The sequence below is a fragment of the Capra hircus genome, chromosome 3, assembly GCF_001704415.2.
Source record: "Capra hircus breed San Clemente chromosome 3, ASM170441v1, whole genome shotgun sequence".
NCBI lineage: Eukaryota > Metazoa > Chordata > Mammalia > Artiodactyla > Bovidae > Capra > Capra hircus.
This window is the reverse complement of record NC_030810.1, coordinates 104658830-104672561: the sequence shown is the minus strand read 5'-3', so window position 1 is coordinate 104672561 and position 13732 is coordinate 104658830. Positions and strand designations below refer to the sequence as shown.

The following is a 13732-nucleotide window of genomic DNA, read 5'->3' as shown; positions in this document are numbered from 1 at the left end:
GGTGATCTGTTTCACATATGATGATAATACACATGTTTCAGTGCTATTCTCTCAGATCATCCCATCCTCGCCTTCTCCCAGAGTCCAAAACACTGTTCTATACATCGTGTCTCTTTTTCTGTCTCGCATATAGGGTTACCATCTTTCTAAGTTCCATATATAGGTGTTAGTATACTGTATTTGTGGAGAAGGCAATGGCACCCCACTCTAGTACTCTTGCCTGGCAAATCCAAGGGACAGGGGAGCCTGGTGGGCTGCCGTCTCTGGGGTCTCGAAGAGTCAGACACGACTGAGCAACTCCACTTTCACTTTTCACTTTCATGCATTGGAGAAGGAAATGGCAACCCACTCTAGTGTTCTTACCTGGAGAACTGGACACAACTGAAGCGACTCAGCAGCAGCAGCATACTGTATTTGTGTTTTTCTTTCTGACTTACTTCACTCTGTATAATAGGCTCCAGTTTCATCCACCTCATTAGAACTGATTCAAATGTATTCTTTTTAATGGCTGAGTAATACTCCATTGAGTATATGTACCACAACTTTCTTATCCATTGGTCTGTTGATGGACATCTAGGTTGCTTCCATGTCCTGGCTATTATAAACAATGCTGCGATGAACATTGGGGTACACATGTCTCAATTCTGGTTTCCTCGGTGTGTCTGCCCAGCAGTGGGATTGCTGGGTCATACAGCAGTTCTATTTCCAGTTTTTAAGGAATCTCCACACTGTTCTCCATAGTGGCTGAACTAGTTTGCATTCCCACCAACAGTGTAAGAGGGTTCCCTTTTCTCCACACCCTCTTCAGCATTTATTGCTTGTAGACTTTTGGATAGCAGCCATTCTGACCTGCGTGAGATAGTACCTCACTGTGGTTTTGATTTGCATTTCTCTGATAATGAGTGATGTTTTTTTACTTGGTTTTCTATATACCTGCCATGAATTCATCCCCCAAATTCTGAAAGCTGTATACACACCTTCTCTTAATACCCTAAACACACCAGGTGATTGCTCTGTCCCTACAAGTGTTTTCCCTTAAAGACACCTTCCTGGAGCACTTCGTCCCCTGGCTCCAAATCCTACCGGTTGCGTCTTTGAATTCAGAGCACCACGTTTAGTTGTCAATGCATCTGTTTTCTTGATTCCTGCTTTCTTCCCTCCACCAGAGAAGGGGCTGTGTCTTGACATCTCTATTTCTCCAAAGTCTAGCGTGACGCTCAAAAAACGTTCCACTGAATGAATGAATAAAAAGCGTAACTAAGTGAATGAATGAATGAGTGGAATTTTTGTGCAAGAGAAGTGAGTTTAAGGGGAACGATATTACAATTCCCACCTTGTTGCAGGACTTAAGGGTGTCTTTAGGTTGTCTACAAGCCCCACGCCAGCTTTGAGCGGGGTCTCAAGGGAGAGAAGGAGCACTGAAAGCGCTTCCGGCCCAGGCTGAAGCTGCAGCAGCAGAGCCTGCTGAGTGCAGCTTAGGTCAAGACCGTGGCCGGGCACCCCTCGAGGACTACAACTCCCAGAAGACAGCGCGGCGGCGGAGCGCGAGCCGCGGAGGATTCCGGAAGCTGACGTCGGCGCTGTGTGGAGCCGGGAAGACGGCGGGCGGGTAGGTAAGTGTAGGTGGAGGGCCGACTGGGGAGGGCGGGAGCGTTGGGGCAGTCCCTGAGGTAAGGTGGTATGGAAGGTGGGTGAGGGAGGACAGGGAGTGGTCTCAGATGAAGAGCAGGTCGCGGGGTGTCAGGGACCTCGAGCTCTGCTTCCTCTTCCCGCAGTGTCCATGACGAAATTAGCGCAGTGGCTGTGGGGGCTGGCGCTCCTGGGCTCCGCCTGGGCGGCCCTGACAATGGGAGCCCTGGGCCTGGAGCTGCCTTCGTCTTGCCGGGAGGTCCTGTGGCCACTGCCCGCCTACTTGCTGGTATCTGCCGGCTGCTATGCCCTGGGCACCGTGGGCTACCGTGTCGCTACTTTTCACGACTGCGAGGACGCCGCCCGCGAGCTGCAGAGCCAGATCCAAGAGGCCAGAGCCGACTTGACCCGCAGGGGACTTCGCTTCTGACCCACTAACTCCGATTCCCTCCCGGACAGCCTGTTCTCCCATTCCCCATTAAAGGACCAGTTTATTTTCTAAGCTTGTTTGGTTTGAGTATGGATGCTGGGAACAGATGTGTACTAACTGTTGAGAGGCTCCTTGAGGCTCTCTCAGCCTTTATCTTTTGCATTTTGCTGGTGCTTCTTCCTTTTTGCTCTGAAGGAGACACAGACCCCCTTTCTCAAGATCTCTCAGAATGGAAAAGTCTTTTCACTTTCCTGGTCCTTTTAGCCCTGTTAGGAGAGATTTCTTGAAGTCAGTTCTTCATAACACCCAAGCCTAACCCTACCAGTTCAAGAGCAACTGTGAATCAGACAGTGCCCCTCTATCCTTTACCAAACCAGGTGGATTATCCCTGAATTATATCCCTAAATATAAAAGGAGTCTTGATGGGCAGGGGTAGGGAACAGTTTATTTTAAGGCACATTCTAAAGATTTCCCCCCCCAACCTCCAAAATTAAAAAATACAATCTTGAAAAAAAAAGTGAATTCATCTCCAGGTTCCATCCAATCTTCTAACTAAAGCTCTTTCTTTAGTCCCCGGATTCTCAAAGCATTCTTTTTTTCTTTACCACAAACCACTGCCCCTGTGGAGCTAACCAGCAGGAGCGGCTGAAACAAGAAAGTTTCTTTGGTAATAGGTTGGCATTATAGGTGCCCAGTGGTCAAGTGAACTCCCTCAGGTTTGTAGAAGCCGATAGTTCCTGTCTCACTCCTGGGGAGTACTTCCAAAAAAGCCAGAAGCGAATGAAGCTGGTGAGAATTCCTGGAAGGTTGGGCACCTGAAATCACAAGGACTGCTGTGAGGAGAGGAGCTGCTTTTCCACCTCACACACACCTGTCACCCTGCCCTTGTTCTGCTTACCACAATGTAGGGATCTTTTAGTCGAAACCCATAGAGTGTCCAGGAGGCAGAGGTGAGGAGGGTGGCAATGGTGAGTGAAAAGGAGAGACGCTGGGTTGATTTAGTACGAATGACCTTGGCCTATGGGAAAGGATGAAAGACACTCCTGACCAGGCACATGGTAAATCTGCCACTTTGCCCAGAATTTCGTCAAAAAAAAAAAAAAAAGGTCAAACAGCCCCCATGATCTTCTGTTACCCAGCCTTTCCCTCCTGCCTCCCACTCACCCAGCCCCACTGCCCTGTCTCCTTCCAGGATTTGGGTCTGCCCTTCCCCTGGACTGAAATCTACAGTCTCTGTCTGTGGGAGATTTATCTCCCTTACCTCCCCAGACACCCCCACTCACCAAGTCAGCTAGTGGTGAGAGGTACATACTGATGGTGAAGACACTGCAGAAGAGGCCCAGGTGCTGAAGCCGCATCTCAGGGTCAGGCACCAGGAGCCAAAAGTAGGCAAAACCCAGGACAAGGACTCCCAGCAGGGTTGTAGTCTGAAGGAGCACGGCACGCTACAGAAGAGAGAGTAGCCATACTTCTGGATGTGCCAGGAGTCCTCTGACTCTGCTGCTGGAATTAATTCATCCCGCCCTCACCCATGCTCCAGTGGGGGAGCCAGCCTTTGCCTAAGCCTCCAGTATGGCACTTGCCATAGCCTCTTTCCCACCAGTGACTTCAGCACAGGTCTGATCTACCCAAACCCTGGAGGTTTCTAAGAGTGGGAAAGTTGTCTTTTTTGGGGTGAGCTTGCTACAGAGTAGGAGCTTAATGCTTGTGTGAATGGGGAAGCAGAGCTAATCATCTCACTTGCAGCCACTGGCACTGGCTTTGAATGAACTGTGGAGACAAAAATCTCTTTTCACTCTGTTGGGCAGCAAGGCACTTTGAGGCTTGGCAGAGCTATCAGCTTTGCCAGAATGGGGACAATATGTGAATCTCAGAAGGCTGACTTTATGGCGGAAGGAGGACTGCAAGGCTGAAGGGGTCTTCCAGGAAAAGGTGGCAGTGCCAGCCTGTTATAGTCTTCTAGGAAAAACAGTGTTTGCCTTGCCAGCAAGGCAGGGCAGGGCGTGCAGCAGAGGAAGGGCCTCTACCTTCCGATGGCAGTAGTGCAGATACACCAAGATATACAGAGTCTGAAGCACAGCACCCACGGCGTTGACGACGATTAGCGTCCAGTTTCCCTTCAAGGCCCCATAACTCAGCCAACTCAGGTTGCTGCAGGGTGCAGGGGAGGGACATTGTCCCGCGGGGTTGAGTGTGAACGGGGGGGACCCAAGGGGCCTCGTCCACATTCCTCCTCACCCCTCCCCAGCCTCCCTCAGACAGCCTTCCCCCCAGCAGGCATCGCCCCCTCTCACTTGACATCCGTGGTGAGAAAGGGCAGGAACTGGACACTGTCCACGCTCCGGGTCATCCGCATGTGCTTGAGGTCCGAGCTGTAACGGGGCCCCGAAGGCAGGGGGGAGAGGTGGAAAGGGAGAGCCAGGCTGCTGGGGAGTCGAAATCCCCGATGCCTGTCATCCTTTCCGGACAACCGCAGATCCCCAGCCCTACCCTCAACTCCCTGGCCTTCTCTCTCAGGTCAAATGACCAGCCTTGCCCTTGTACCCCGTTCCCCTCGACCCGATTCCACTTTGATCCTAGGTTCCAGATGTAACCTGACAGAGCGGCCACGTCTCTGTCCCCTTTCTCTCCTTTCCTGACTTCCTGGTCCTGCCCCAGCCCAGCCCCTCCGCTCTCTCACAGGCCGGTGGAGAACATGCCGAGGGTGAAGAGCACGCAAGCTCCAGAAAGAAGCGAGTCGGCCAGTCCGCCCGCCTCCATCCCTCCCCGAGTCGCAGATCCCGCTCTCCGCGTCCGGAGCCAGGGAGCAGGATCCGGAGCCCCAGACGCCGGAGCCCCGCCCCTTCGCGCCCCTGGCTCCGCCCCTGCGCGCTCGGCGGTGCGCTCGGCGGTCCCCCCGGAAACTGAACCGGAACCTGGCCCACCCCTAGAACGTCAAGCTCGAGCTCAGGCCCCGCCTCTCCGAGGGCCTGTCCCGACCCTGCGCCGCGTTTAGGGTCTTCACGTTGCTATTTTCCGGAAGGCCCCTTTCCTAAGGCTCCGCGGGTTTGTCCTGGCATCCGCGGCTCCGCACTCTCTGCTTACTCCTTGGATCACCTAGACCCCTAGCCTCAACTCTTTCCCCCTGGCCAGCGAGCCCACGTGGTAGAACGCGAATGCTTGCTAGGCAGACTTCAACATGCTTCCGATGCAGGGCCCTAGCTCACAGCTTCAGGTTGGCCCGAGTTTGGGAGACTTTTCCCCGTTTGCTGAAGCCTGTTTCCGGTTTCTTCCCTAAATAACTGGAACTGCCAGGAATCACCGAGTCTTTGTGAAATGCCCTCCCCCTGCAGCCAACACTGCCAACTTTCTGTGACTTGGCGAATCCACCGGCCAAATGACACCCCCCCACCCCCCCGCCCCAGTCCAACCAGCTTGCTGCTGGGAACTTTCCCTCCCAGCCTCCCACACGTCTTTGCTGGTGGGGCTGTGAGGCGGGCCGCATGCCTCAGCTGGCGTTCCAAGCGGCTGCCTTGACTCACCCAACAGCGTGAGTACCTGAAGAGTAAGTATGCCGAAGCCCAGCGCTGAGAGGGTGGGAGTAGGGCAGCGGCTGGACAGAAGGAACTTCCAGAGTGGGGTGCAGCCTGGAACTGCTGTAGGGAGCACTCCTGTCCTAGACAAACCTCAGAGGAGGAAACACTCACCCTTATGGGCTGGTGAAAGGCATTATTTCTAGAGAGAGGAAAAAGACTTCAAACCCCCTTGCTACTGATATAGTGCAGAGCCTGGCAAGCAGCAGGACTCAATGGTCATAAATTAGGAAGGAGGGGCAGAAAATCATGTCCAAAAAAACAAACACATTCCTTTATTTTGAGACAAAGAACACTGTATAAAAAAAAACTCCAGTTGTAGAAATCAGCATAGACACACATCAAGTTCATATACATTCCGTACTTGTGGGCCCTGCCCTTCAGGCTACAGACTAGGCATAGACTCTGCACATGGGCACTGCCCTTACAGTTACACTCTTAAGAACAGGTTGGCACAGCCCCCCTGCTGGTGCAGCTCTGCGGAGTGATGTCCCAGGATGAGAGAGGATGCAGGGTCTGACTACAGACCTCCCTGTGGCAGCTCCACAGAGGCAAGTCCTGGGGGAGATGCTGGGTCAACCCAAGCAAGCATGCTGCTTCTCCTGTCCCTGGCTCCCAAGCAGGAAACTGTCTCTTGCTCTTCCTTCAGAGCCATCCTGGCTCTCCATAGAAGGGGCATCTTTGCCAAGCTCAGTGTCCATCTTGTGACCCCCAAGCCCTTTCCAGTTCGGCTCCCACGGTGCCCTTAGGAGGCCATGTCCGTCTAGCTTGTTTCTTTGGCTTAAGGGCAGGAACGGAGGGGAAAGGACTGTCTCCACTTCTTTGTCCATCCCTCTGATGCGGAGTGGGGAATGGCACTGTCAGGCTCTCTGACCTCCTTAGGGTTGAAACCCTAAATATCGACCCGTTTTGAGGCTGCTGGGTGGCAGCTTGAGCATGTGGTGGGAGTGGTTCCCAGGACTGGGGCCTTGGGAGGGGCCCCAGGTAGGTGAGGGAGGCCCGCCTGCCTCCTCAGCCTGGTTCCAATCCTTACAATAGATGTGGTGCACACCCTCATGGGATTTGCAGCAGCAGCAATGGCAGGAGCAGCACAGCCCAGGCTAGTGGGAAGAGGCGAGGGGCGGCGCTGTGACCGATGCTATGCAGAACCTGCACCTCCGGGTCATCTGCAAGATGAGAGGCAAAGGCCTCCAAGGTGAGTGGCCCTACTGCTGGCACTGGCCCTCAGTCCAGCGAGGTTTCCCCTGCCCCTGCCTGGCAAAGGAGTCACTTTTTATACCCAGCCTCTTCAAGCAGACCCCGTTTTGTGCCCCAGGCCCAATATGCTCCAGCCACCTACCTGCTGGAAGTCTCTTCTCTTGTGCATTGGCATGGGCCTGAGGGCTGTGAGCTGAAAGATAAGGGTGGTCGTAGGTCAGGTGACTTGGTACACGCAGGAAGCAAAGGAGTGGGAGTGTTGGCTGGACTGGGCAACGGGATTTCCCAACCATCCCAGATCTTTCGACCTGGCCCAGGATAGGATGGAGAAAGAAGGCCCACAGGACCCTGACACTCACTGATTTTGCCAGCGATCATCACCTTCAGCCTCAAGCAACGGTCTTCCTGGTTGTGGATGGGCTTGGCTACAAAATAAATCCAGAGAGTTTTAAGGAAGGGAAACTTTGTTGGAAGAAAATATAAGTACAAATGCCTCTGGCCCTGCTTTCTTGGTCCCTACTCATTTTAATCCCTCTCTTCCCTCTGATCTTTGATTCTCACCTTCCCACTTGCCCAGAAAGTTTCTGCCCATATTCTACCCCAAGTTCAGTCCAAATTCCCATTCTTGGGAATAACCCTTGACTTTCGAAGTGATGATAAAAAGAACACAGACACTGTCCCTTCCCCACAGTCCGTTCTCCACTCCTCCCAGCCTGAAGTTGGGGTGACCTGCACAATATGCTCCACTTCCCCAGCCACCATGTCCTTGCTCTCCCTAAGCCCCCTGATAGGGTGAGGCCTGGATCCATTCTACACAAAGTTGATCTTACAGTTCCTAAAATCTGCCCTCAGGATAAAGTCCTTAGCACTTCTTGGGTCCCCATGCCCTAACCTGTGTACTTCTCCAGGCTCCTGTCTCCCCACTTCCAAGTGTCCCTCCTGCTCCAGTCAGTCTGAACCATTTGGAGTTCCCTGAGGATGTCATGCTGTCTTTGTACATGACCTCTTGTCTGCAGCTCCTCTGCTTGCCCTAAACTCTTGGGTCATCTTCCCCAGAAAGCCTTCCATGAGGTGCACCCCTTTCCCCCAGACTGGCAGGTGTTCAAGTCATTTTCTCAGGGCCCCTGAGCTCATAGCTACCATATCCCCCTGTTCTAATGGTATTAATAGATATATGTCCCTTTCTAGATTCTGGAGGACAGAGACCCTGCAGTGTTTTATTTATCTCTGTGACGATAGTGCCAAGCAGAGTGCCCAAGACACAGTAGAAGCTCACTCTGCATTTATAATGGGAATGAATAAAAATAGAATTCAGGATTGGAAGGGGCTGTCTGCTGCTTGCCTCCCCACTAAGCATGTGCTGAAGTGTGTGCATCATGTCAGGTGTGTCCCCGAGTCTGTGGACCTGTGTGCATGCCTCGCGGGTACTCACAGATGTAGTAGTAGTTGTGTCCCTCTTTGAAATCCTTGCTCAGGGTAAAACCTGTGAAGCGGTGGAACTTCTCAGACAGCTTCTCTGGGCCGTGCTTGGCTTTGGGATTCTTACAGAACCAGCGGGCAGGGTCCTTGGGTTGGGGTTGGCACAGCTGGTACTGCTCGTGCTCCACCAGGTACAGTGTGTACTGCTCCATGGCCGCATCTGGCACAGAGTTATCCTCGTAATGAGGACAGATGATGTCCAGGTAGTCATCTATCCGCACATGTACTGTGTAGTCCTCATTCCAAAACCTGGGCATGCACAAAGGTGGAGAGAGTGGGTGGTCACTCAGAAGCCAGGCCAGAGCCTTTGAGCTTCCGAATATTTACATGACCCCTCACATTTCATACTGGACCCTACCCCAAAGATTTCTTAAAAAGTCTTAACTCCTAGTATTTACTGATCTTGATCTCTGAAATATCTTTCCACTATCTCCAAACATTCCCCTCACCATCATTGTCTGCCACTAATCCTCTATAGCATCCACGTGGTATCTTGCAGGTACCAAAGCTCTTCCCATAACCTCCCTGATATTGACCCAAGGATGGGCTTCTAAATACTTGCTCAGCTCCCCCTTCTACCTATCAATATTTCTCCAACTCTGTTCTAGCACTTGTTCCTTTAAATGCTGTTAGACCTCAGCCTGAGACCCTCCTGGCCCATTCAGTAATCAAAATCCACGTAACCTTTTCTCTTTCCCATGCTAGTGCTTGGCACCCAACAATCTGTTTTCACTTTTCTTACTCCTCTCATTTTCCCCTTGACCCACTGACTATATCTCATATTGTTCAACTTAACTTTTCTCGAATACCCAGGACATCCACGCCCACAGATAATGCCCAGTCCTTTCAAGTTAAATTGCTTTCATCAGTTCTTCCAGTCCCCTCAAATCCCCCCCTTCTCAAATCAGTGCTCAGCTCTCCTGGTCCACTTCTCTCAAAGCACCCCAAAACCTCTCTTGTTCTTTTGTCTCCAAAAGCCATACATTCACCTCCTGTGAAATGAGCTCTAGAGAAGGCCCTCCTTCTTCCCAAGGTGGGGCCAGCTCCCCTCCCCCAGCCCATTCCCCCCAGGCTCCACAGGCTCCAGCCTGACTGCCCACCGGCCCCTCCCCCACCCAGCTCTAGACACCTGGCTCCAGTCTGGGTGGGGTCCTAGTAGGGGGGAAAAGGGCCTCCCCACCTCCCTTTCCCAAGCCCGTCAGCTTCTCCGAATCCCCCCAAGCACTGCCAGCTAGAGACTCAGCAGAGCTGGCTGCCAACTTGCTTCAAACCAAAGCCAGGGGCATGGGTGGGGGGGTCGGGGCAGGGGTTAGGCCAAAAGGCCTCTGAGGTGGGCACCCACTGCCCAGTCAGCATGACCCTTAAGAGGGTCATGGCCCTACAGGAGCATGCTAGCGCATCGGCTAGGCTTACCAAGGCCCTTCCCCCACCCTGGGGTAAAGAGAGAGAGGAGCAGAGAGAGGCTTTTAAAATTCCTCTCTGGAGAGATAAACATAGAAGCCATTTCAGAACAGGTATTTCAGCTCTGGGCCTGGCGTCTTTCCTCCATTCCCGTGACGGGCACTGACTCATTCCTCATCTACCTCTGCCACCCGCCCCAGTATTCATGAGAACCTGTGAAAATTTCCCTCATCAAATGTGGTCAGCCTCCAGGACCCTCAGGATGGCCCAGTGCCCACTTTAGGCAAAGGGAGCTGACAGGTCTGAATCAGAGGGGGTGTTCCTGTCCCTGGAGTACTAAGGAGGCCAGTGCACAGTTCAGGCGGCACTGCCCTTCTTCCCACGCTGCCCCCTGCCTGGGGCCTGGAGATCCCAGGGCTGATGCCCACTGCCCTGAGTCACCCCTGCCAGCCTTGCGCCCGCCCAGCTCACTGCCACCTCATGCTTGCCCTCAGGCTGGGCTTGGCTTGGCTGCTTGTGGACTGCTCTGGGCTGCCTTCCCTTTAGTCCTGGGCATAGCAGTGTGTGTCCAGATGGACAGGGCAGAAGTTATATTGGGTGGGAGCACCCATCACCCTCCTCCTGGGCGTACAATCGGCTCCACTTAGCACTCCTTTGACTCTTGCTCACTATCTGGGAAAGGGGGGCAGCGGCGTCAGGGAAGGCGGGGAGGGGGGGCAAGGAAGAGGCTCCTTCCTGAAAGAGAGGAAACCTGGGAGCTTGGGAACGGAAAAGGCCAGGGTCCTCCCCCTACTCACGGCTTCCTGTCCCCTCCTCCTCCTGCAGCCAACACCTGGCATGGGCATAAACAGGGACTTTGCTCCCTCCCTCTAGGACAAGATTGGGTCAAAGAAGCAAAGAACAGACCGCAAGAGGTGAGATGGGGGAGCACTGACTACAGTCCTATCAGACCCATGGGCAAGAGGGCATTGCCCCTTTGGCGTGGCAGGTAGCTGTCTGTTCCTTCCCTTCCCAACAGACCCCCCACCAGGCAATGCTGCCCCAAGGTCAGAGGAAACTGGCACAATCTATTTCTTGAGGGGAGTGGGGGGTAGGCCTGCTAGGGCTGGGGGTGGCCCAGCCAAGTCGAGTGTTTTCCCCTGACCCCAAGTTGCCTAGCTCTCCTCTCCTTACTCTACCCTACCCACCTCTCCTGTTTTCCCACAAATATTGTTCCCCTAACTTCAGAAAACTCAAGAACAAAGAATCCGATGGGAGCTTCTTCCTCCCGGTACCATTTGCCTCACAGCCCTAAAGCTGCCCAGGAGAAATTAACTCCTTCCCGCCCAGAGCCCTTTGTAACTCTTTTAACCCCTTCCTGTCCTCCGGAACCATCCCCATGACCTCTGTCTCTCCCCTTCTTTTCAGTTTTACTACCTGAACCACAGATACAGGTGACTCCTTCAAGCCTACCCACACACAGCATATGCCTCACTCCTGCCACCTCAGAAGACCCTTGGTGGGCGGGGTGGGCATTCCAGGGACACCTTAAAATCAGAATAAACACTGCATTCAGGCAAGCCCAGGTCCTTCCTGAAGGGTCTTTCCAGGATTACTCTAAGAATTCTTCTTACTCCGGATGTCAAGACCTGTCACTGTAGGTAAATGCCCAAATACATAGGGGCCTTTGTGGTGGAAGGGCTTCGAATAAGAGCCCTGAAGGTCAGAGAGAGTGCCCCTGCCAGAGGCAGGAGGTGTTCAGCCTCAAAAGGACTGACAGTCTAAAGGGTGTAGAGCAACAGACAAGTTACAGCTCAGTTCAGCTCAAGCGGACAGATCTTTTACTACACAGACACTCCTAAGACATTGGAGCAGACTGATCCTCAAAAGAGCCTTCCTTACCCTTCCGGTAAGGCTTCCCCCTTTCATACGTCCAGTCTTCTCCTTTTGGTTATGGCGGGTCCAAAGCAGAGCTTGTACCCACCACCAGTGAATGAAAGGGAACGCAAACGGGCATACACTCAAGGCCGATGGACAATTGTAAGTCATGTAACAGCAGGCTGTGTTGTTTTTGTCTTCCCATAATTTGGTCTGTTACACTTAGATGTAGAATATTCATGAGCTCTTACTGGGCTCCTAACTGCCTAAGGTTACTCGGAGAAGCCCCTGCGGTTATTTTGTATCCACTGTGTGCCTAGGGCGCATGTGCAGGCGTTGAAAGGTCTCTGTGGTTTTTTTGTAGCACATCAGTGAGCTCTCCTGGGTGTGTCTGGGATGGATTTTAGAGATCAGCTTGCATCCCTTTCAGCGAGGCCTCCCGTTGTGGCTCATGTCTAACTTCCCACCTAACAGAAGTAACAGCTGTAGCAGAGGGAAGGAAAAGAGGGGCAGAGACCCTACGGTGCAAGCAGATGCGGGCAGGGCCCTGCCCTGGGGTGGAACTCCTGGTTATGGTCGAGAAATCTATGGGAGCCCTCCCGCCGCTGGTCACCTCCCCAAGACTCAGGTTAGGGGCCGGGCGGGACAGTTAACCTGGAAGGGGGGAGCGGTGCCAACCGGGCGTCCAGGCTGTCGGCCGGTGACTCGGGCTTACTTGGGGTTTGAACTGTTCCAGAAGACGGTGTGGCGGTTAGCAGCGGCCAGACTGCAGCACAGACCCAAGAGAGAGGCCCAGAGGAACTCCATAGCGCGGGGCCTGGCCAGGCCGGGCGGGGACGAGGGGCTCCTCCGAGTCTGGATTCCCGCAGGGTTTCTCGGCAGCGCAGTCAGCACGGCGCTCGCAGCTCTGGCCTCCCCGCTTCGCGACTCCGCCTTTTGGGCCGGCGCCGCCCGACACCCCGCCCCGCCCCCGCCCCGCCCGGCGCGCGGCTGCCGGGGGCCTGGGGGCTGGGGAGGTGGAGGAGGGGAGGGGAGGGGAGAGCAGGGGGAGGGGAGCGGAGCGCGCACCTCGGCCCGGTAAATCTGCTCGGCGCTGTGTTTGCTCACTCGTGGGTCCGCGTGAAGCTTTGTGGGTCTGCGCGCGGGAGAAGGGAACGCATTCCACATGCGGGTCTGCGAACTTGCGGGTGCTTGGCCTGGCTGGCGGCGCCGCGCGCCGATCTTGGCGGGTGCGAGGTTGTGGACAGGTCCCGCGCCTTTCCCGAGCCTTGTACGCCCGGGCTTGGGCGCCCGCGTTCCCACACTTTCCTCCTACCCACCCCCTTCCCGGACTCTGCTCGGCTGCCCCTCCCCACACACGAGGCTGTTTGTTTTTGTTGGGTCTGTCAATGTTGTCTTTGTTCGGGAGATTGTGTCATCGCCTAGATGCCGGGAATAAAGTGCGACCCTGTGTGTGATCAAGTGTGTAACGTGTGCGGCTAGGGCTAAGGGCGCCTCTGACCGTCAGTGCCTGTGAGAGGGAGGAACAAGGGTTCGTGGGCCCCCGAGGGGGTTCGCTCTTGTTTCTAGGGCTCCAAAGGGCACTAGTGACCTGTGTGTGTGTGTGCGCGCCGACACGTGTGTACCATGCGAACAGACTTTGAATATGGACTGAGAATCTCGGCCTGAAGGGTGACAAACTGAAACCACACGTGCATCTGGCATGTGTAAATACGTGTGATGGCGCGCAAGCGTGAAAACATTTGTGAGTAGTATCACAGCCGCCTGTGGGGAAGCGTGTGAAACTTTGACGAACGTATGCTAATGTCTGTGAACAGTGTGTGAAGAGGAGGGGGAAACGTGCACTGGCGAGCCGGGGCTGCGGGCTGAAGGCCCGGAAGGGGTGTTTGTGCGCGGCGTCCCAGGCTGGGTGGCGGCTGTGTCTGGCCCAGTTTGGGCTGGGTCTTCCAGTCCATCGGGCCCCAGTATCCAACTCGGCCCCCTCCCCCCGAGCCGTGTAAACAAACCCGCTGGAATTCGCCTCTCGGGGCTCCTCTCTCCGCTGGGGTCTGCTGCCGTCTGGAGTGGGGGATTGGGGGGTGGGGTGTCTGCCTCCCAGCTCTCGGGGCGGAGAGGGCGGGCAGGTGTTTGATTAGGGGTGTGTGTGTGTGTGTGTGAGAGAGAGACA

At 54.4% G+C, this 13732-nt stretch overlaps 3 protein-coding genes across 6 annotated transcripts; 1 reads left to right on the top strand and 2 right to left on the bottom strand.

The window, feature by feature from the left end:
• DPM3 (dolichyl-phosphate mannosyltransferase subunit 3) lies at positions 1505 to 2131 on the top strand. Of its 3 annotated transcripts, none has more exons than XM_005677407.2 (2): positions 1505 to 1609; positions 1776 to 2131. In XM_005677407.2, the coding sequence occupies exon 2, from the start codon at positions 1781 to 1783 to the stop codon at positions 2057 to 2059; it is 279 nt and encodes a 92-aa protein (XP_005677464.1). In that variant the 5' UTR covers positions 1505 to 1609; positions 1776 to 1780; the 3' UTR covers positions 2060 to 2131. The 3 variants fall into 3 exon arrangements, with proteins under 3 accessions (XP_005677464.1, XP_005677463.1, XP_017901718.1); XM_005677406.2 differs by having other exon boundaries at positions 1518 to 1613; XM_018046229.1 differs by having other exon boundaries at positions 1609 to 1670.
• On the bottom strand, positions 2483 to 4901 carry SLC50A1 (solute carrier family 50 member 1). 2 transcript variants are annotated; one of them, XM_018039493.1, is made up of 6 exons: positions 4740 to 4901; positions 4354 to 4485; positions 4087 to 4210; positions 3343 to 3504; positions 2958 to 3077; positions 2483 to 2874 (listed from the first exon to the last, which is right to left on the bottom strand). In XM_018039493.1, exons 1-6 carry the CDS (start codon positions 4817 to 4819, stop codon positions 2758 to 2760), a joined length of 735 nt encoding a protein of 244 aa, XP_017894982.1. In that variant the 5' UTR covers positions 4820 to 4901; the 3' UTR covers positions 2483 to 2757.
• On the bottom strand, positions 5884 to 12877 carry EFNA1 (ephrin A1). The gene is made up of 5 exons (XM_018046228.1): positions 12281 to 12877; positions 8261 to 8556; positions 7188 to 7253; positions 6971 to 7021; positions 5884 to 6797 (listed from the first exon to the last, which is right to left on the bottom strand). Exons 1-5 carry the CDS (start codon positions 12730 to 12732, stop codon positions 6685 to 6687), a joined length of 978 nt encoding a protein of 325 aa, XP_017901717.1. The 5' UTR covers positions 12733 to 12877; the 3' UTR covers positions 5884 to 6684.